Raw genomic sequence first — 19837 nt, 5'->3', positions numbered from 1 at the left:
TGTTTTAATTCAGCGAGTACAAGTTGTAGACACACACTAACAAATCTTTAATATAATAGTATTGAGCTGACAAATTTTAACATAATGCTTTGATTAATCCATAGAGCTTTTTTTAAACAGCTTAGAGCTTCGATTGGAAGATGTGACTTTTTTTGCAAGCTTTTCTGCTAATTTTAAGGGTTTCTAAAAAGCTTTTTGATTAAACTGAGCTTATAATTTAGTAGTCCCTCTTTAAAGCTTTTCCTTTAGTATGAACTTGTCAACACTGGAAAGCTTAAACCTGTTTTTGGGTCCTATCAACACTGATTTGGCTTCGAAGTTGTTAAAAATGTTATTATCTTTTATTTTGCCTTTCTTTCTTTCTTTCTTTCATAGAGCCACTTCTCATCGTCTCTTTTCCATATGCTAAATTTGGCATTCGATTTCGGCGTTGGTTTATTTATGTTAAATCCGGCCGACAAATTAATTTTTATAGTTCAATTTTGGCACTTCCCCTCGCACCTTTGGTTAGCAGACCATTCGCGACTATTTATGGAACCTTTGTGATGATGATGCAAAGCAATTTCCGTTCGTCGAATGGGAAAGTGAAATGAGCCGTGCCGCGATTTATGTAATATGCTGACTTATAAGTGCCGACTTCGAGGCCCGTGGCCACATAGTTTCCATCGTCGTGGAAGCTCCCAGAGTAACGAAATCCGCACCACGAGATGATGCAGCAGCCATTGGCCGTTCTGGTCCTGCTTCTACCCCTAATTAGCGGTGATGTGAGACACCTGGATAAGGACTACATTCCGCCCAGTGCACAGCAGGATGCACCCACTGGATCTGATGACGCGACGGAGGTCCAGAAGGATCCGTCTGGGTTCTATCCCTCCACCGGATTACCACTGCCGCCGGGCTACGCCATTCCCACGGGCGGCAACGTTCCACCACCGCCCGTCCAGCCGCCAAACTTCCCCCTGCCCATCTACCCGCCCTTCTTCGGCTTCGGCGGAGGTCCTGGCGAGGGGCAGGGTCCTGGAATCGGTCCGGTGCCCTCGGCCTATCCCAATGGAGGGCCCTTCCCGGGGGGAGCTCCGAATGCCGCTTTCCAGCTGCCTCCCAATGCTGGAGGTCCTTTTGGTGCTCAGGGAGGGGGATTTCCTCAGGGACCCGGTTTTTCACCACAGGGAGCAGGTTTCCCATCACAGGGAGCAGGTTTCCCATCACAGGGTGCAGGTTTCACATCACAGGGAGCTGGTTTCCCACCACAGGGAGCTGGTTTCCCACCACAGGGAGCAGGTTTCCCACCACAGGGAGCAGGGTTTCCACCACAGGGAGCCGGATTCCCACCACAGGGAGCTGGTTTCCCACCACAAGGGCCTGGTTTCCCACCACAAGGAGCTCCATTTTCAACACAGCCAGGACCATTTCCACCACAAGGACCACCCTTTTCGCCACAAGGAGGTCCCGGAAATGGCTTCCCACCACCAGGAGCTAACTTCCCACCACAAGGAGGACCCTTCCCAGAATTCCTCACTAACCAGGGATTGCCTCTGACCAATCCCCAAGGACCCTTCCAAGCAGCCAACCCGGGCGGATTCAATGTACCCATGGGATTCGGAGGACCAGTGCCCGGACAGAATCCATATCAGCAATTTGGACCCGGTTTCGGAGGACCTGCACCGCCCGGCTACTCCGATGAGCCGGAAAAGGAGCAAAAACCCGAAGAAGTGGTGAAGCCTCCTACATTGGCTGATGATCCCAAGAGCACAGCGGATACCGTCTATGCAACAAATGGCGGATATGTCTACCAGCGGGCCAAGTAACCCAAAGGCTTTATGGCCCCCATTTCGGGACTATATTGAATAGTTAGAGCACCAACAAGTTCATTATAAATTATCATTCATTTTTTGTTTCATATTTTTCCATCTGTGTTTTTATTATTGTAATATATTTTTTTTGCGGCCATAAACGTGGCTGATCGGACTGACAAAACGTTTGTCTTTATGCTAATCAAATCAAATCGCCAAACTGACTGATAACCATAAACGAGACAATCTATAGCCGTGATTGATAAACAAATATATATTTATATATGTTTTATGCATACACCAGGGCTAGACATCTGTTTCATAAATTATGAAAAAGTCGGGACAAAGCGATAAAAGCCTGAAAAAAACATGATGAGTGGGTTTATTGTGGATTATAATCAAAGTATGCACACATTGTTTACGATCTATAGGTTGTATCCCTAAAAGTTTACTGAACTTTGGAAATTTTATGTGTTTTACGGATGAATTGTTTAACTTTTGACCACAATCACTATATATTTTAGATCAAAAAATATAGTTGTAAACATTTTGATTAAAGAAAAAAATATGTAATAGAAGTTGTGTTCTCTTTTATTAATTGAACACAGATAAATACTATTACGAATCTATAACTTGCAAATATATATTAACTTACAAATTGAAAGCTATATTTCAAAAGTATAAAATTTTAGCCGTGTTATAATACACAATTATTGTGAACATAAAAATAAACAGGTTTGAAATCAGTTCTTGCTACAAATTCAAATAATAAGTTGATGCATATGACAACTTCGAAAGCTATTAATCACAAGGTTTTCAACTAAAGCAAAAATTATTAATTATGACTACAAAACACGTGTTGTGCGTTAATTATTAATTGACGTCAAAGAAGAGCGAAGAAAAAAAAGCAAACTGACCTCCTAAAGGGTAAACATAATAGGCTTTGATTATATCTGTTATGACTGCAAAATTGACTTAGGTCAAAACTTGTTTCTGACGTCTGTTTCTGTTTCCCTTCAAGAACATTTATGATAATAGATTTCTTTTTCATGCATAACATGGGAATTTTTCCATCTATAAAGTTCAGATCTATTCAAGCCCCATTTTCGGGCATTCATTTCAAAAGACATACAAAATTATAGCAAAAAAAAAACGACAGACTTTAGCTAGCCCGAATTGATTTCTATTCATCTTTATTTTATGTCTCCACTGAATTATTTATGGCTGTGTTGTTGCTTAAGATTCAATAAACACATTTAAATACTTTTATGCCAGTTTTTTATGGATTTTGAAGAGTCTGCAAAAAGAAGAAAATTACTTTAGGTCTTTTGTTCGGGATGAAGGTGGGAGATCTTCGGTCATCTTTTATGACACGGTTCATCTTACATCAGATAGAGGATTTTTGGACATACGGTCGCCCACTCTTTTTTTAACGCTCTTTTATTCATTTTATATACCAACACTTATTTACTTTAGTGTTACTTTTATAACACTTTATATATCCAATATTCAGAAGGCTTAAAATTGTAAAAAATCTTTCCCAAAAAAATTTTCATCTAATTTTTAATTTTTTATCAGCATTAAATTAAAAGAAATTTATAGAGATAGGATTTAGTAAACTGACTGTGCAAGAACATTTTCTACAAATCACTTTTTTAATTCGGTTTAATGGGAGATACGAATAAAAGCATTAAATATAAATCAAAATCATAATTTCTTTCACGAATCCAACGGTTTTTGTATAGATTATTTGCTAGATTATTCAGCTAGATCTCTGATCTCATACTCCATAGAGCATTTTGCAGCTTTTAACCAGTTGCCATTCACTGGCTTTATGCAAATCGCGAGCTGGGCTTTCTGTTACCCCTTTTTGGTTTATCCAATTCGGTTCGCAAGCTTGTTGCAATTTTGAATATTCATCGCGAACGAGCGTGAGTTATGGCTCCAAATGTAGAGGCTGTTCGCAGAGCAATTAGTCATAATTAAGGCACACTGTGCCCGCGGTTGTCAAAGGCCCTCAACTTGACATTTTCTTTTGTGAGCCTGCTAAACCTTGTTTTCAATTTGTCACTACTTTTCTGGGCTATATTTTTGGTGGTGCCAGTTGTGGCCTCCGATGATCCGCATTATCTCGCTTTTCTATTTGTATACTCTTTGTGTATTATCTCGAACGCCTCGCCTGTAAGCTTATAACACGCTTACTATAATATCTGCCACACGCCTACGAAATGCATAAATGGTATACAAAATATAGATGCATATCTAGATATGGGCCCCTGATTTATAACTTATGGCCCATTGAAAACTTCCGAAGGTTGGACACATGCCTGCCACCGATTGAGATCTCATCAGTTGCGAAATCGGCCTGATAGGCCCACAACCGACCGATTAACATCTTGTCTTAAATGTTAGGAGCTGGGTGGCTAAGACAATGGATAAAATTTACCAAAACAAGAAAGAAAGCAAACTTCGGCAAGCCGAAGTTCATATACCCTTGCAGCTATCGCAAGAATTAAATATTTTTGAAAACATTAAAATTATGATTTACTTGCGTATATGTTTAAAAACATTGAAGCTATGACGATTTGCAGCTTAATTATTTGATTGTTCTTTTATATATTTTTATTATTTGTATGGGAGCTATATGATATAGTCGTCCGATTTTGATGAAATTTAAACCATAATTCTAAAATATTTAACCATTGCTATATGTCGAAGAACTAAAAAAAAAATTAAAAAACAGCAAAGTTATAATTTTTTTTCAATTATTTTTCCGATTGTTCCTATGGGAGCTATATGCTATAGTCGTCCGATTTTGATGAAATTTTAACCATAATTCTGAAATATTTACCCATTGCTATATGTCGAAGAACTAAACAAAAAATTAAAAAACAGCAAAGTTACAATTTTTTTCAATTATTTTTCCGATTGTTCCTATGGGAGCTATATGCTATAGTCGTCCGATTTTGATGAAATTTTAACCATAATTCTGAAATATTTAACCATTGCCTCATGTCGAAGAACAAAACAAAAAATTAAAAAACAGCAAAGTTATAATTTTTTTTCAATTATTTTTCCGATTGTTTCTATGGGAGCTATATGCTATAGTCGTCCGATTTTGATGAAATTTAAACCATAATTCTGAAATATTTAACCATTGCTATATGTCGAAGAACTAAAAAAAAAATTAAAAAACAGCAAAGTTATAATTTTTTTTCATTTATTTTTCCGATTGTTCCTATGGGAGCTATATGCTATAGTCGTCCGATCCGGCTCGTTCCGACTTATATACTACCTGCAATAGAAAGACAACTTTTGGGAAAGTTTCATGCAGATAGCTTTAAAACTGAGAGACTAGTTCGCATATAAACGGACGGACAGACGGACAGACGGACAGACGGACATGGCTAGATCGACTCTACTAGTGATGCTGATCAAGAATATATATACTTATAGGGTCGGAAACGTCTCCTTCACTGCGTTGCAAACTTCTGACTGAAATTATAATACCCTCTGCAAGGGTATAAAAAGGTCGTTTTTTGGGAATGTTTCGGTTTCACATAGCAAACCTCTTTCTTAGAAATATGTCAAATAAATTAAATTTCTTCATTTGCTGTAAGTTATGATGATTTCAGTACATACATTCCATCTAATAAATCATGCAAGTGCTTGAGTCTCCGTTTATTATATCTTTTTAAATTTTAAACCGTTAAGAAGCTTAAATTATCTATTTGTTTTTCATATAAAATATTGTAAGTCAGTATGACTTAGAAATATATTCAGACAAATCTTTTTTTATATCTCAATAAAGCTAATAATAATAAATTAAAGTAGAAGCCATGTTACTATAAACAAATAAAAAACCCAAAGGCAATGCATGTTATGTCACCCATTGAAAACCAAAGTCAATGCACTCGACTCTTTAAGTTGAAGTATCCAAGGTGTAAATTGGCCAGATGAACATAATCCATGCCAACCAGCAATAAATAAATATTTAAACACTTTATGCACACCCATTGATTTTTTAAACTTTATGTTAGTCTTAGCTGCAGTGAAAAAAACTATGCAAAATAAAATACAAATTTTGTAATAAATGGCAAAAGAATAAAGCAGGATAGAAAGAAAAGAATTTTTAGTTGCATAATTTTAATTTAGGTTTATATAAGTACGAAACTAGAACATTTATGGCAGTAACTTTTCAATATTTAAGTTCACTTTTTTTTAAATAACAATAGTTAGTTATGGTTTGTGCAGCTTTTATGGGAATTGCATTTTAAAATTTTAAATAATTTATCGATGCATATTTATATGATCCCATGTGGAGCATTAAAGACGTGCAGATCATAAGAAATAGAGTCCTCAGAAAAATTAAAATGCACATTAAAATTTGATGTGTAACCTCAGGGGCCTCAGCTGTATTGGGCTGTTTGTTATCAAACGAAATGTTTTATTTTATTTTTTTTTTTTTTTTTGACTCTGCCACGAGTTGTGGCTTTGGCCATTTAATAATCCGCAGCGAAAATGAGATGTGTTTTGCATGATTTCATTGTTGGCCATCTGCATTAGCATTCCCATTGCCAGTCAACATGTAAAAATCTCGACATCTGGTGGATCGCACCAATTAAGGGGAAAGAGAGCTGGCCAACTATAAATGCAGATGGAGTCTCCAAGATGGTCATCAGTTAATCGGTTACGTTCGCTCGGTGCACCTCTAGCTCCCCGTGTTTTGTGATTCCCGAGTGAAGATGGTAAGTGGCCATCTCAATCAAGCCCCCCAATATCTCTTTTTTTCAAGTGATTACCAACCCAGTGATATTGTGATGTTTGTCTCTTCTATGATGTGCAGAAATCCTTTGCCTTTGTCGTTTTGGCTGCGTTCAGCTTGGTCGTGGTGGTCAGTGGACGTCCGGGTGGCCAGTACTTGCCACCTCTGCCCGTGAAGCAGGTGTCCGCCGCGCCCAGTTTCCAGCAGGTGGTGCAGCCACAGATCCAGCAGGCCATCCAGTCGCAGATCCACATTCAGCCCCAGATCCAGGCTCAAGTGGAGTCCATCCAGGCCTCCATTCCACTGGCCAGCTTCACCATCCAATCTGGCGGTCAGCAGCACTATCAGAGTGCTCCGGCTCCAGTTTCAATCCCTGCCCCTGCCCCTGCCCCTGCTCCAGTTAGCATTCCTGCCCCGGCGCCCGTGGAGATCTCCCAGCCAGCTCCGCAGGTGATCTATGAGCCACCCAAGCCCACTGTGGCCACCCAGACGACGGTGAGCAACGCCTATTTGCCACCCACTCCCGTCCAGCAGTTTGTGCCCGCTCCGGAACCAGTGGTTGAGACCACTGCACCACAAGCACAGAAGGAGACCATCACCACTACTTACGCGGCACCCGCACCCGCTCCAGTTCCAGTTGCAATTCCAGTTGCTGCCGTTCATGAACAGCACCAGGTGGTGCATCAGACTTTCTCCGCTCCAGCTCCTGCTCCTGCTCCTGCTCCAGTTCCGGTTCAGGAACCAGTCTACGCTCCCGCTCCAGTGGTGCAGGAACCAGTCTACGCCCCTGCTCCAGTGGCTCAGCAGACTTATTCAGCCCCAGCTCCGGTTGTCCAGGAACAGACTTATTCCGCTCCAGCTCCTGCTCCCGTCGTTCAACAGACTTATGCAGCTCCCGCTCCCGCTCCAGTGGTTCAGCAGACTTACGCCGCTCCAGCTCCCGCTCCAGTGGTACAGGAACCACAATTCTACAGTGCTCCAGCTCCCGCTCCAGTTGCTCAGCAAACCTACTCTTACCCAGCTCCAGTGGTGCAGCAAGCGCCTGTTATTCAGCAAGCTCCAGTAGTTCAGGAAGTCATTCAGCAAGCTCCTGTTGTTCAGCAGACTTACTCCGCTCCCGCTCCAGTGGTGCAGGAAGTTATTCAGCAAGCTCCAGTCATTCAGCAAGCCCCAGTGATTCAGCAAGCTCCAGTGATTCAACAAGCTCCAGTGATTCAGCAAGCTCCGGTCATTCATCAGACCTATAGTGCTCCGGCTCCGGTGATTCAGCAAGCTCCAGTGGTTCAGGAAGTGATTCAGAAAGCACCTGCAGTACAGGAAGTTATCCAGCAAGCTTCAGTGGTTCAGGAACAAACTCAGGTGGTTCAACAGACTTACACTGCACCAGCTCCCGCTCCTGCTCCAGTTGCTCAGCAGACATACTCTTACCCAGCTCCAGTGGTGCAGCAAGCTCCTGTCATTCAGCAAGCTCCTGTTTATCAGCAAGCTCCTGTGGCTCAACAAGCTCCCGTGGTTCAACAGTCTTACTCAGCTCCAGCTCCAGTGGTTCAGGAACAATTCTACAGTGCACCTGCTCCAGTGGCTCAGCAGACCTACTCCGCCCCCGCACCGGTTGTCCAGGAACAGACTTACTCCGCTCCAGCTCCGGCACCTGTGGCTCAGCAGACTTACTCCGCTCCGGCTCCAGTTTCTATTTCTGAACCTGTCCAGCAATATAGTGGTTACTCCTACCAGTCGCCCCAGCCAGCGCCAGCTCCAGTTCCGGTTCAGGTGTCGCTCCCTGCTCCTGCACCTGCTCCCATTTCCATTCCTGCTCCAGTGCAGTTGCAGCAATCCTTTGTTCCAGCACCACCTGCCCCCATCCAAGTCCAGCAGCCATCCCAACCCATTGTGCAGTATGCTCCTCAGGCGGTGCAACAGCAGGTGACCTACACCCAGCCCGCTCCTGCTCCTGCTCCAGTTCCAGTTCCAGCTCCCGCTCCAGTGCCCGTGGAGATCGGAACCACTTACGCCGTCAACGGGGGATACCTGTACAAATAGGATGCCCGTGAACGGACCCCGGCGGAGGTCCGAACTCGCATCGAGTTGTGGATCGAACGTCAATCGCCGATCGGTTCATCTGAACTTAGTTATTACGTAGCCAATTTCTAGCACCTTTTTTATTGTTTTACAATTTTTTAAACCAATAAACTGTTTTTGTTATTAAAAAAAAACTATGCCCTCATTTAAATGGTTTATTGACAGGAAAACTATAAATTATGCAAATGACAGCATAATAAATAGCGCTGCGAAATAAGGCCAAAGCAACAACAACGAGGTTAAATTCAATTTTTGGTGTTATTTCTTTTTATGGTGTAATATTTCCTACATTAAAATTGGGCCCTATTTTATAAGGAAATAACAGCTCAAAAGAAGCAAGAATCCAACAATCGCGGTCACTTCTCTTCGCATTTTTATTAGGCGTAAATACTTATGGATAAAATACTATAACTTATGAAAGAAAATCCTTTTGAAGATTTTAAGTATGTTTGTTTCAACTAATTATATTTGAACCATTTAAATCATTGAAAACTGATATCTAACTGCTTTATAAAAAACAAAAGCAAGTGATGAATAAATCACACATATTTAGAACAATTCTTGAAATTCCAGTACTTATCATGAAACTCCATATTCTATGTGTGACTTGAAATATAGCAATTTCACAAAACGGTAAGCCAATCATTTATAAATCACCTTCAAGCGGCTTTTGTGTTATAATAAATTATAAGTAAGGTAGATACATAATCATCTAATAGCTAAATTAAATTCTTAAGCTGCTAATATTTATTGATGTTTCTGGGAAGAATAAATAAAAAGTGTTTACTGGGTTCAGTAGACCTTAGAAAGTTTTATAAATAAATTAATTACTTTGAAATGGGAAAGGCCCAGCAGATATTGAGTTTGATGATCACTGTACAAAAAGTCCTGATCTGTAAGTCTTTTGTTATCAAAAGTTCAAAAGTTTGTGAGCAGTAATAATATATATAATGTGTGATAGGGTTTGTTTGATTGTTTACTTTTCTATAGAAATTTCAAGGATGTCTGAAGCTTCGGGATATTCCCACTCAAGTTTTCCGCCCTGTAAGCTATTGTTTTCCAGGTAAATTCCCGATAATGATTAATGGAGTAACTGCTCTTCTTCGAGGGCTTTTGTATGGGACTGCCTTTGCCTTCGCCTTCGCCTTTGCCTTAACCACTGGTTCCGCCTTGATGGATGGCTGAGTAAGTGACGGAACCGACTTATGAATGGAGTTCAATAACGAGTTTCGTATGGAGCCCCCCTGTTTGCCATTTCTCATGTATAGCATTTCTTCCCCCAGTCTTTTATCAACAACATCTCCGATTCGCGAATAGAATTGGACTTCAGAATTAGAATCGGATGGGGGACTTAGATACAGAATTAAAATGGAGGGGGGAAGGGGAATGGCGAAAAGTCGGAATATTATTGGCGACTAATGAGCTCCGCAGACGAAATGCTTCATTATTATGGCTCTTTTATTTTCGACGCTTGTTTTTTTTTGCTATAGACGATATAGTTTGTGTGGTTTTGTTCTGGTTTTGTAGCGCCTTTTGACATTCGTGTATCAAGTTGGGCCGGACATTGTCGGCTTTGCGACTATAAATAAATGGTTTGCCGGTGGACAAGGTACTAGTGTTCTCACAACTTCGGTCCCAGCAACATGGTAAGCCACTAGCTTTCTCCTCGGATCCTGTTCAAAGGATATATATCCCAAAACAAGAAATATCATATACATTTGAAATATTCTTTGTACTTTTAGAAATTCTTCGCCATCCTCTCGCTTGCCCTTTTGGCCGTGGCCTCGGCCGATGTCAGCCATCTGACCAACACCTACCTGCCCCCCCACTCGGCGGCTGCCTCCACCAGCTACGAGTCGTATGAGGCACCTGCTGCCGCCGTGGCCTCCACCTATGAGGCTCCCGCTGCCGCCGTGGCCTCCACCTACGAGAGCGAGTCGTACTCCGCCCCCGCTGCCTCCTTCACCAGCGAGTCCTATGCCGCTCCGGCTGCTGAGGACGATACCGCCTCCTATGCCGCCGAGTCCACCGCCGCCGAGGAGACCTACGAGCAGCCCGCTGCCAGCTACGTCGCTCCCGTGGCGACCAAGTCCTACTCGGCTCCCGCTGTCTCCAGCTACTCCGCCGCCCCGGCTGCCTCCACCTACAGCTACTCTGCCCCAGCTGTGTCCACTTACACCGCCCCCGCCGTGGTGAAGACCTACACCGCTCCCGCCGTGGTGACCAAGGCCTACACCGCCCCCGCTGTTGTGAAGACCTACTCCGCCCCTGCCGTGTCCAGCTACACCCAGGCCTACACCGCTCCTGCCGTGGTCAAGAGCTACTCCGCTCCCGCTGTGTCCAGCTACACCGCTCCCGCCGTGGTCAAGAGCTACTCTGCTCCCGCTGTGGTCAAGAGCTACTCCGCCCCAGCTGTGTCCAGCTACACCCAGTCCTACACCGCTCCCGCTGTGGTTAAGACCTACTCCGCCCCTGCTGTGTCCACCTACTCCTCCAAGACCTACTCCGCCCCAGCTGTGTCCACCTACACCGCTCCCGTGGTGACCAAGGCTTACTCCGCTCCCGTGGTCACTAAGACCTACACTGCTCCCGCCGTGGTGAAGACCTACTCCGCCCCAGCAGTGTCCACCTACTCCGCCCCAGCTGTGTCCACCTACTCCTCCAAGACCTACTCCGCCCCAGCTGTGTCCAGCTACTCAGCTCCCGCTGTGGTCAGCAGCCACTCCGGATCTGCATACGGATCCGGATCCGGATCGGGATACGGATCCTCCGGCACCGTGTACGGCTCCAACGGCGGATACGTCTACTAAAGACTGCGAGCATCCCAAATACGAAGCTAATCCATATACGACGAAACCTTTTTTTTTTCTTACAATAATAAATCGAATGTAATGTGCTAAAACAAATCAAATATCGTTTTATTTTGATCTTAAACAGACTAGTAAAAAAAAGTTTACCTGTCGGGCTTAACATCTTAATAATCTGTGATTTATTTAAAAATATTTCTTAAAGGAAAATATTTTAAGCAAGTCTGGCTTGAAATCATTCAATCAGTAAAGTGTAAAACGTGTTAAAAGCCAAAGTTATTAATATAAGTACCTGGAATTGGATGAGCAAATATTAGAGCAAGAGTAATCAGAGATTATAGTCTTGGCTCTTAAACCTGTTCCAGTGCATGTTTCATTTAGTTTCCCCAATCCTACATAGTTGGCTGTCTAAGAAGTTAAATATTTTTTCTGGTTTGGCCAGTTCTAAGACACTCAGTCATAAATTTATGGGATTACCCGAGAGGCTTAATCGCCTTTGCATACATCCGGGAATAAAAAATAAATTATATGATTCTTCAAAAAAATTTAATATTTCTTACATTCCTATAGTATATTTAACAGCATTGAACAGATTTAATTTAAATTTATATTAACAATTTCTGTATTTTGGAAACATATTTTATTTAACTTGATTGATAAATAACTTTAAAAAGTCTTTAAAAAATAAAGTACTAATTGATTTTCAGAAATGGAAAGTTACCAAAATCGCAATTTTAAAAATTGTCGTTCATTATTTCGCTCTCTATTTTATTCCAAGACCCTAGTTAATTAAACTAACATTTTAAAACATGTTTATAGATATTAGATAGTTGTTATACAGACGATGTCGGGTGAACTTTCAGTTTTCAAGTTAAAAGCACAGCTTCCAATTATTGCACAGTTAAAACTAAGCTTTTATTGAAAGTTAAACAAAAGCAAGTTTCTTTTCACCTTGCCACCTTAAAATCCTATAAAAATGTCATCAAATCGCAACAACATAGCCAAATAAATTAGTCAAATGTCTTAATACAAATCCTATATATAATGCAATCAATTTATAACTCTTTTTGACCCAGTGATCAAACCATGAAAATGTGCTAGCAAAATGTTATACAAACCTGAGAAACCATTGCGATAAAGACTTTAACAGAGGAAATCAAGAACTCATAAATACCGAATATCGAGCAAAATTATAAATAAATAAGACTAGTCAACATTTACTTGCCATTAAGAGAGCAGAGCTTATTAATTATACGGTTCCAATGGAGATCGTGCAACTGGCAACGTGAATTTATGTTTTGTACCCTATACGGATATATATACAGATGCCCATATGGCGATATGTCCGAATTTGCATTTTGTGTTTGCCGTTTCCCTTGTGAATGCATTATATACAACCGATGTACATATATACAAGTGTGCATACATTTATAAATTGTATCGCTTGGTGCGAAATCGAAATCGGGTTAATGTCCAAAAAACGTGTTATGCCCAAAGCGGGTAAGGGAAAAAAAAAACAATCGAATCTTGGCTGAAGAGCGCTCAAGAATGAGGCCATTATTCGGCAAACAGAGAGCTCTTCCTGAAGGCTCAGCTCAAGAATTGGAATCGCAGCTCAGGATATAAAAGAATGCCGCAGGCGGACTCAGAATCTCATTAAGTCATCGCCGACGGAAGAAATCGGTTTTCATTTCATACTCGAATTCGGAATCGGAATCGGATCCATCACATTACATTAAGTCATGACGACCAAGGGTTTTATAATCTTCGCAATGGTACTGATTGCATCAATTGGCGCCCAACCAGTGACCCATGCGGGTATGGAAATGGAAATGGAAGTGGATGCGATGGTGACCACTAGGCGGCCCAATTTGGTCATTCAGGGAATGGACGACGAGTCCATGAGGTATCATTTCGTGACCGAGCATCGACCCACTTCGCTGGGACAGAACTACTACCTGAAGCCCGGCCAAATAGTCGGCGCCGTCAATCTGGAATCGGACGTCCTGGAGGTGCGACACGACCAGGATGACGGGAAACCAGTGGCCAGCAAGCATAACATCCTGTTTGTGGCCTACGCCAAAGACCTGGAACACAAAACCAAGCCCTAATACACTGATACAAAAAATAGTAGTAAATCAAAGTATTTTGTACTCAAATTAAATATTTTTCGCCTTGATTTGCATCTGTTGTAGTTTTTAGTTAATTTATATATGGACATATTACTTTTTTTTATAATTAGTTCGATATAAAATAAAATACAATTTTTGATTATTATGTCTGGAAAAATATAGTGAATCATTGCCACAGAAAAAATAAAACAATTGTTCGCACACATATTTTATATTAAAAGAAAACTTATACAACACATTAGAATAGGTAAATGGAATTTTCTTCCATTTTTAAAATGCAAAACGAAAAGATTATGCAAATATATTTAAATTTGATTCATGGTCGAATTTTGTTAAAAGTCACTGGCAAACTGACCTGCGTGAAGATTACTTTACCCAATCGATTCTCAGTCAGAAATGAACTTTCAAAACAATCCCAATTGACTATTCACCTTATTCAAGTACGCACCTCGAAAGCAAAAAATTAATTACTCTTTCATTCCTTTGATTTACTCTTAAAGAAACGGGTATGAAAGCATTTAACAAAAGCTTATTCAGATCTATAAAGAAATGATTTTAAAATTCAAATTTTTAACATAAATAAAGATTATAGAAAATAGTAATAACATCATTTATATTTTGGTCAATCGATTACCAATACTCATAGCTTGAAAATGCATCTTCTCTGGCCAAAAGTCAAAGTATTTGTATACTATTTTATATTTGTTTACCACAATGGAATTGAAATGGATTTTAGACAAAAGCAAACAGGTAGTAAATTATGTGCTTATGATAACAACTCTGCTTCTTAAACAGTTATGGCTATAAATTGTTCAACAAGAAATTCCCCCCCAATGGCACAGACAATTTTTAGCAAATTGCATTGACCATATAGACCTACAAGGGTATTTTTAACATCTTATCCCCCTGTTTTTAATTTTTGCTTTGAACAATTTTTTGTTTGTTGTTAATTCCTCTTCTCTTTTAGCATTTTGTTTTTTTTTTTCTGTTCTTTTTTTTTTTTAATTATATAAACGCACGCAAAAGACATAAACACTTGGGTACAAGCGAAAAGGTGTCTGACCATTAAGCCCGATATGTGTGGATTATAATTAATGTGTGTGGTGAGTAATCGTTGCTTTAAAACGCGGGCTGTCAGTGCATGGGGGCTCTCGATTCGAATTCAATCCAATCCAATCCAATCCAATATGCTAGTGTCTTTTTGAACTTTTTCAGCTTGGATTGGATTAGCTTGGATTACCCGGCTCACGAACCCGCGATCTTCTCACCCGCGGCACAGCGCATCATTAATTACTCCCGGCGACTTCCGAAATGGACAGGGCTAAAAATAAGCAGTCAAATAAATAGAGTCTACGACATCCTCCAATCGCGCCATTCTTCATTGGCACTGTCCAACAAGGTTTTGAAACTTAAAAATAATTTAATTTTGTATTTCTAAAAAACAAGTGGCTTTAAAATTTGTATTTGATAAATTTTTTAATAACAAGATAGCTGTCTAGAAATTAAAAAGGTATTTTTTAATTTTTTTACTTTTTGCCCTTCAGAAACCAACGAAATTTTGTGTTAAAAGTATAAAAAGTCTAATTTAAAATCTGTCAAATTCTCTATTAAAACAACATACTTTGTTTACGTAGGTATCTATCTATATATTCTGCAAATTTGTTTAATCGTGTTCAAAATATTATAATATTTTTTTTAACATACTAAGAATTTAAATATACTAAAAAAATAGAAGTTTATTTTTATGTATACGAGGTATCTGGTTATCGAGAAACTGAACTTTTTGCATTTTTCTTTTTGTGTAAAGAGGTAATTGAGCGTGGGAAAAATGTTAATTTTTAAATGTTACTAATTTTTGCACTAACAAAGGGTGGAAAATAAAAGTATGTCGTTTAAAGTGCTACTTCCGAAGTATTGTGATGTAGCCCAGTGTGCGTTGAACCAACATCAGCCACCGAAACTATGATCATCAACACCAGTAGAAGACGAAAAAAATAAACTCTTGCCGCCCCATTCCATTGCGTTCTAATAGTATCGCTTTATTTTTTGTGCTTTTTTCTAGTTTTTTATCTTTATTTTTTTTTTTTTTTGTGTGTGCGTCTTTCGGGCGATTGGAAGATTTGTACCCACCTGCACACCCATTGTTCGGGGTCTCCTATAAAAGTGTCGGCTCACGTCTGCTGCGGCATCAGTTCCACTTCCCACAACGCTGGAACAGCAGCTTGCAAAAGATTAAGAAAAACCAAGTGGAACCATTAAGATGGTAAGTTCACTTCCCGGGATTAAGTTTGGTACTCACATGGTTTCATTCCTCGCAGCGCTCCTTTGCTATTGTGATTTTGGCCTTGGCCTCGGCGGGTTGCGCCAGCCCATTGAGCAATTCCTATCTGCCACCCAAGGTGGGTGCCCAGAGTGGGTATAGTGCGGCTGCCTCCAGTTCCTCGGGATCTTATGCTGCTCCAGCGGCCACCTTTGCCCGAAAGCCAGCTCCTTCCAGACAGTATCTGGCTCCAGCTGCATCCCAATCTTATGGCAGTTATAGCTCGGGAGGATCTTCGTACTCCGCTCCAGCTGCATCCCATGGATCGTACTCCGCTCCAGCTGCATCCCATGGATCGTACTCATCGGCCGTGCCCTCCAGGAAGTATATAGCTCCTGCTGCCGTGTCCCATAGCAGTTACTCCGCTGCTCCCGTCGTTTCCCACAAGAGCCATGCTGCTCCGGCTACAGTGTCCCATGGATCCTACTCCTCGGCAGGCGCCTCTCATGGCTCCTATTCCGCTCCAGCTGCTTCGTATAGCTCGTATTCCGCACCAGCTGCCTCACACACGAGCTACTCGGCACCAGTTGCTGCTCCATCCAGGCAATATCTGGCTCCGGCTGCATCCCAATCCAGCTATAGCTCCGTAGGATCATCCTACTCCACTCCAGCCGTTTCTCATGGATCATCATCTTACTCCGCTCCAGCTATTTCCCATGGATCATCTTCCTACTCCGCTCCTGCCGTTTCCCATGGATCTTCCTACTCCCATGGATCATCCTATTCCGCTCCAGCTGCTGCAGCTTCCCACGTTTCCTATTCGGCGCCTGTGGCTTCCAGGAAGAGCTATGCCGCCCCAGCTGTCTCACATGCTAGTTACTCGGGATCGGGATATGGATCTGGAGCCAGTCATGTGTCTCTTCAAGGATCTGGCCTCCGATCAGGACACGGATCTAGCTTCGGATCTGGGCATAAATCTGGTTCCTACGCTTCCAATGGAGGCTATGAATACCGCCTGAAGCATTAAAAGGATCTCTACAAAAGCGAACAAATAACTAAACAATATTTTGTAAAACTTTTTTTTTTTATCAAGCGAAATAAACTTAAAAATGCAATAGCCAGAGAAATTGACATTTTTTAATTATTTTGTGGCAGAAGGTATAACAGGTTTAGTCAACATCTATAGGAAGTTTCTGAGTTTCACGAAATTTACGTTAAACTTAATAAGTTTAAATGTGGCTAAGTTTATCAGTACCACAGGAGGGTTGAAACGTTTCATTAATTTATATATTTTTGTATTATTTTATCATTAAGCTAACCATTAAAATAATTGTCAATTATGTCAAAGACGTATTAAACTGTATTAATTAATAGGATGAGATTTTCAAAATTATTGCCCACAATTTTTGTGTAGGAAGAAAGGTTTTTAAAAAATCAAATTTTTTTTTGTAAATACTTAACTTTTTACATATAGGAATACTTTTAAGAAGTTGATCATACAGCATAGCTAAAAAAACAGTCAACGTTTTAAGGTAAGCAAACGTTTGTTTTATACATAACGACTAAGGCGTTATTGCATTTTAGACTTTCCAAAAAATCTCCAAACATTTACTTAAAGGATCAGCCCGCTCCTTTAAAAGACCAAAAAATGAAGTGTCAAAAATTCCCACCCAAATTATAAGCACTGCCATGTATGTTAATCAGTGTAAAGCGTTTGAAAAATTTTAGTATTCATAAATTGCACAAAATAATAGCTTAGCAGAGGCAAAAAAAAAAAAATTATAGGAATATACATGTCCGCTTGCTCCATTGTTGCTGGCCAGGATAGGATGCCTCCCGAAATGTTGGCCTAGTAGACATAGCCGCCATTGCTGCCGTACTTGGTGTCGATGCCATTTAGGCCGGAGTAGCCCGAATATCCGGTGTAGCCGGTGTACCCAGTGTTCGCCGGCAAATAGGTGCGCGATGGAGTGCCATAAGTGGTGTACTGCGGCACCGCATAGCTCCTGTAGCTGGACGAGACCACCGGCGAGGCGTAGCTGGAGCCAACTCCGCCGGAGTAATATCCGGATCCGCTCGAGTACGACGGGTACGAGGAGTAGCCGCCGGAGTAGCCACCAGTGTAGCCACCGCTCAAGGGGGGCAGATAGCTGCGCGACAAGTGCGACACATCGCCGGCACAGAAGGCCACGGAGGCGGCCAAGATTGCGAATACGGTTAGGGAGTTCTGAGGATTTGAAATCGGAAAATTTATTAAGAGAATTCAACATTTTTTTTATTTCTTATTAAATTTAAGACATATCAATATTTTTTTTAATTTAAACCTTTTAAACCAAATTTCTATATTGATGGTTGAGGTTCGAATCAGAATCTTGAGTTCTATATTATTGCAACAATCTTAAAAAGCTTTATTAGCTTAAAACGTTTTAAGGTTTGGCTATTACTCATTTAATTGCAATTAGTTTAGTTTGTTATGTTATGAGAGTTAATTTTTATAAAATCAACAGATGTACCTAAATTTATACAGTTTTGTCTTCTTTTCATATTTAAGTAGGTAGATGTTGTTAAATTTATATAGACAAGCCAAAAGAATTAAAAAAGTTATATATATATATATATAAGTTTTTGAAAATATCGTTGGTTTATATTTCTAGACTTTTAGATTTTTATTTAATGAAATTAAAAAAAAATGTCCATTAAATTAAAATTAAGTACCGAATTTGCCAACTCGTCAGCACTTAAATTTTTTGGACAGCATTATCTTATATTTTTTAAATTTCCAAAATATGTGATTTATCGTTTTTTACGGATTTCACTTACCGTTTTTAGTATTTTTAAAAACTAAATTCTATCAAATTTTAAGGCAATTTATTGATATAAATTTAAATAAGATTAAGACTTATGTCGGAATTTAAGTAAAGTATTTTAAACTACAAATTTAGTTTTAATTTATATATTTGTAAGAGTGTTTTATGGTTTTTATTGTATGTGTAGTTTTTACTTACCATTTTTAGAATTTTTGGGATAAGTTCTGGCTGGTCCTGGATGAGGATTGGGGTTCTTAGAGCTGTATGCACCGAGTGGAAGCCGACGATCAACTGTTGCTGATCCGTTGGCCGGGTCTAGTTTTTATACGCTTCTAAGCGCGAATCGCAGTGTGCACCCCAGATACTTTACAACTGATTTTAACGCCTTGGCGCGCTGTGGACATTTGGACATGTGGACATGTCGGCAGACAGGGCCCATTACTCAACGGGCAATGGGCAACCGGACAGAAGACTCCGACTCCGACTCGGAATCCCAGCTGCTCTGGGAAGTTCGTCATGTTCGGTTGTCATCGCCATCGCAGCTCGTTCGATATCCCACGACTCATCCGGCAGAGAAGCCCCGAAATTGTCTGGCCGTGGAAAAACCACGTTCGCCGAACAGTGCCTTATACAGTGTATACACTGGAAGAAATGCCATTTTAATTTTATTTAAATCCGACCAAATACTTAGTAGCCAATGTCGAATTTCAACCAGTACTTAAGCTTTCTACGTTTGTACTAAGCGTTATTGTTTTTTTTTCAACAGACTATTGTTCACATAATTCAAAAAACATTAAAATAAATGTTTTTAATTTTTTAATTTTTTGACTTGATTTCATTATTATCAATTAATTATTAACATTAAATAGTTAAAATTGGTTAATTTTGTGTGGCCCTTCTTTTTACTTACTATTAAAACAAGAAAATGTTTGAAGCTTTGTGGCCAATTTTGTGTACATTTTGTATAGGCCCAAAGAATATTCGTTTTAGAAATCGCTCATTCACACTATCGCTTTTCTCTGAGTGCATTCCCAGGTTTAAGTTTGGGTTTGGCTTTGCATTAGTTTTATTTTTACGAGTGCGGCACGCCCCCTACGGCGTGTGAAGTCGCACTCGCTCTTTTCCTTAATTATACAATTTGTGAGTGCTCTTCTGGTTTCGGTTTCTAAGCCAGGCAGCTATTGCTATAAGCTA

The 19837-nt window shown here is 40.4% G+C and overlaps 6 protein-coding genes across 6 annotated transcripts; 5 read left to right on the top strand and 1 right to left on the bottom strand.

Moving 5' to 3' along the window:
- Nucleotides 1-390: 390 nt before the first annotated feature.
- On the top strand, nt 391-2159 carry LOC108137088 (basic salivary proline-rich protein 1). The gene has a single exon (XM_017258614.1). The coding sequence runs from the start codon at nt 708-710 to the stop codon at nt 1806-1808; it is 1101 nt and encodes a 366-aa protein (XP_017114103.1). The 5' UTR covers nt 391-707; the 3' UTR covers nt 1809-2159.
- A 4276-nt stretch (nt 2160-6435) lies between these two features.
- LOC108137193 (calphotin) lies at nt 6436-8771 on the top strand. The gene is made up of 2 exons (XM_017258779.2): nt 6436-6541; nt 6640-8771. The coding sequence occupies exons 1-2, from the start codon at nt 6539-6541 to the stop codon at nt 8596-8598; spliced, it is 1962 nt and encodes a 653-aa protein (XP_017114268.1). The 5' UTR covers nt 6436-6538; the 3' UTR covers nt 8599-8771.
- Nucleotides 8772-10219: 1448 nt separating this feature from the next.
- On the top strand, nt 10220-11543 carry LOC108137194 (flocculation protein FLO11). Its single transcript, XM_017258780.2, has 2 exons — nt 10220-10283; nt 10380-11543. The coding sequence occupies exons 1-2, from the start codon at nt 10281-10283 to the stop codon at nt 11445-11447; spliced, it is 1071 nt and encodes a 356-aa protein (XP_017114269.1). The 5' UTR covers nt 10220-10280; the 3' UTR covers nt 11448-11543.
- Nucleotides 11544-13117: 1574 nt separating this feature from the next.
- On the top strand, nt 13118-13623 carry LOC108137061. Its single transcript, XM_017258568.2, has one exon. The coding sequence runs from the start codon at nt 13187-13189 to the stop codon at nt 13553-13555; it is 369 nt and encodes a 122-aa protein (XP_017114057.1). The 5' UTR covers nt 13118-13186; the 3' UTR covers nt 13556-13623.
- A 2148-nt stretch (nt 13624-15771) lies between these two features.
- LOC108137195 (pro-resilin) lies at nt 15772-16956 on the top strand. The gene is made up of 2 exons (XM_017258781.2): nt 15772-15839; nt 15895-16956. Exons 1-2 carry the CDS (start codon nt 15837-15839, stop codon nt 16861-16863), a joined length of 972 nt encoding a protein of 323 aa, XP_017114270.1. The 5' UTR covers nt 15772-15836; the 3' UTR covers nt 16864-16956.
- Nucleotides 16957-17528: 572 nt separating this feature from the next.
- Nucleotides 17529-18947, bottom strand: LOC108137098 (prisilkin-39). Its single transcript, XM_017258623.2, has 2 exons — nt 18842-18947; nt 17529-18063 (listed from the first exon to the last, which is right to left on the bottom strand). Exons 1-2 carry the CDS (start codon nt 18842-18844, stop codon nt 17686-17688), a joined length of 381 nt encoding a protein of 126 aa, XP_017114112.1. The 5' UTR covers nt 18845-18947; the 3' UTR covers nt 17529-17685.
- Nucleotides 18948-19837: the final 890 nt, after the last annotated feature.

Source organism: Drosophila elegans, unplaced genomic scaffold, assembly GCF_018152505.1.
Source record: "Drosophila elegans isolate 14027-0461.03 unplaced genomic scaffold, ASM1815250v1 contig_149, whole genome shotgun sequence".
In the NCBI taxonomy this organism is placed as follows: domain Eukaryota; kingdom Metazoa; phylum Arthropoda; class Insecta; order Diptera; family Drosophilidae; genus Drosophila; species Drosophila elegans.
The sequence above is the reverse complement of the archived record's forward strand: the minus strand, read 5'-3'. Positions and strand labels throughout refer to the sequence as shown.

What these genes read in the sequence shown, in the direction of transcription:
- LOC108137088 (XM_017258614.1), top strand. Translation starts at nt 708, where the DNA reads ATGATGCAGCAGCCATTGGCCGTTCTGGTCCTGCTTCTACCCCTAATT.
- LOC108137061 (XM_017258568.2), top strand. Translation starts at nt 13,187, where the DNA reads ATGACGACCAAGGGTTTTATAATCTTCGCAATGGTACTGATTGCATCA.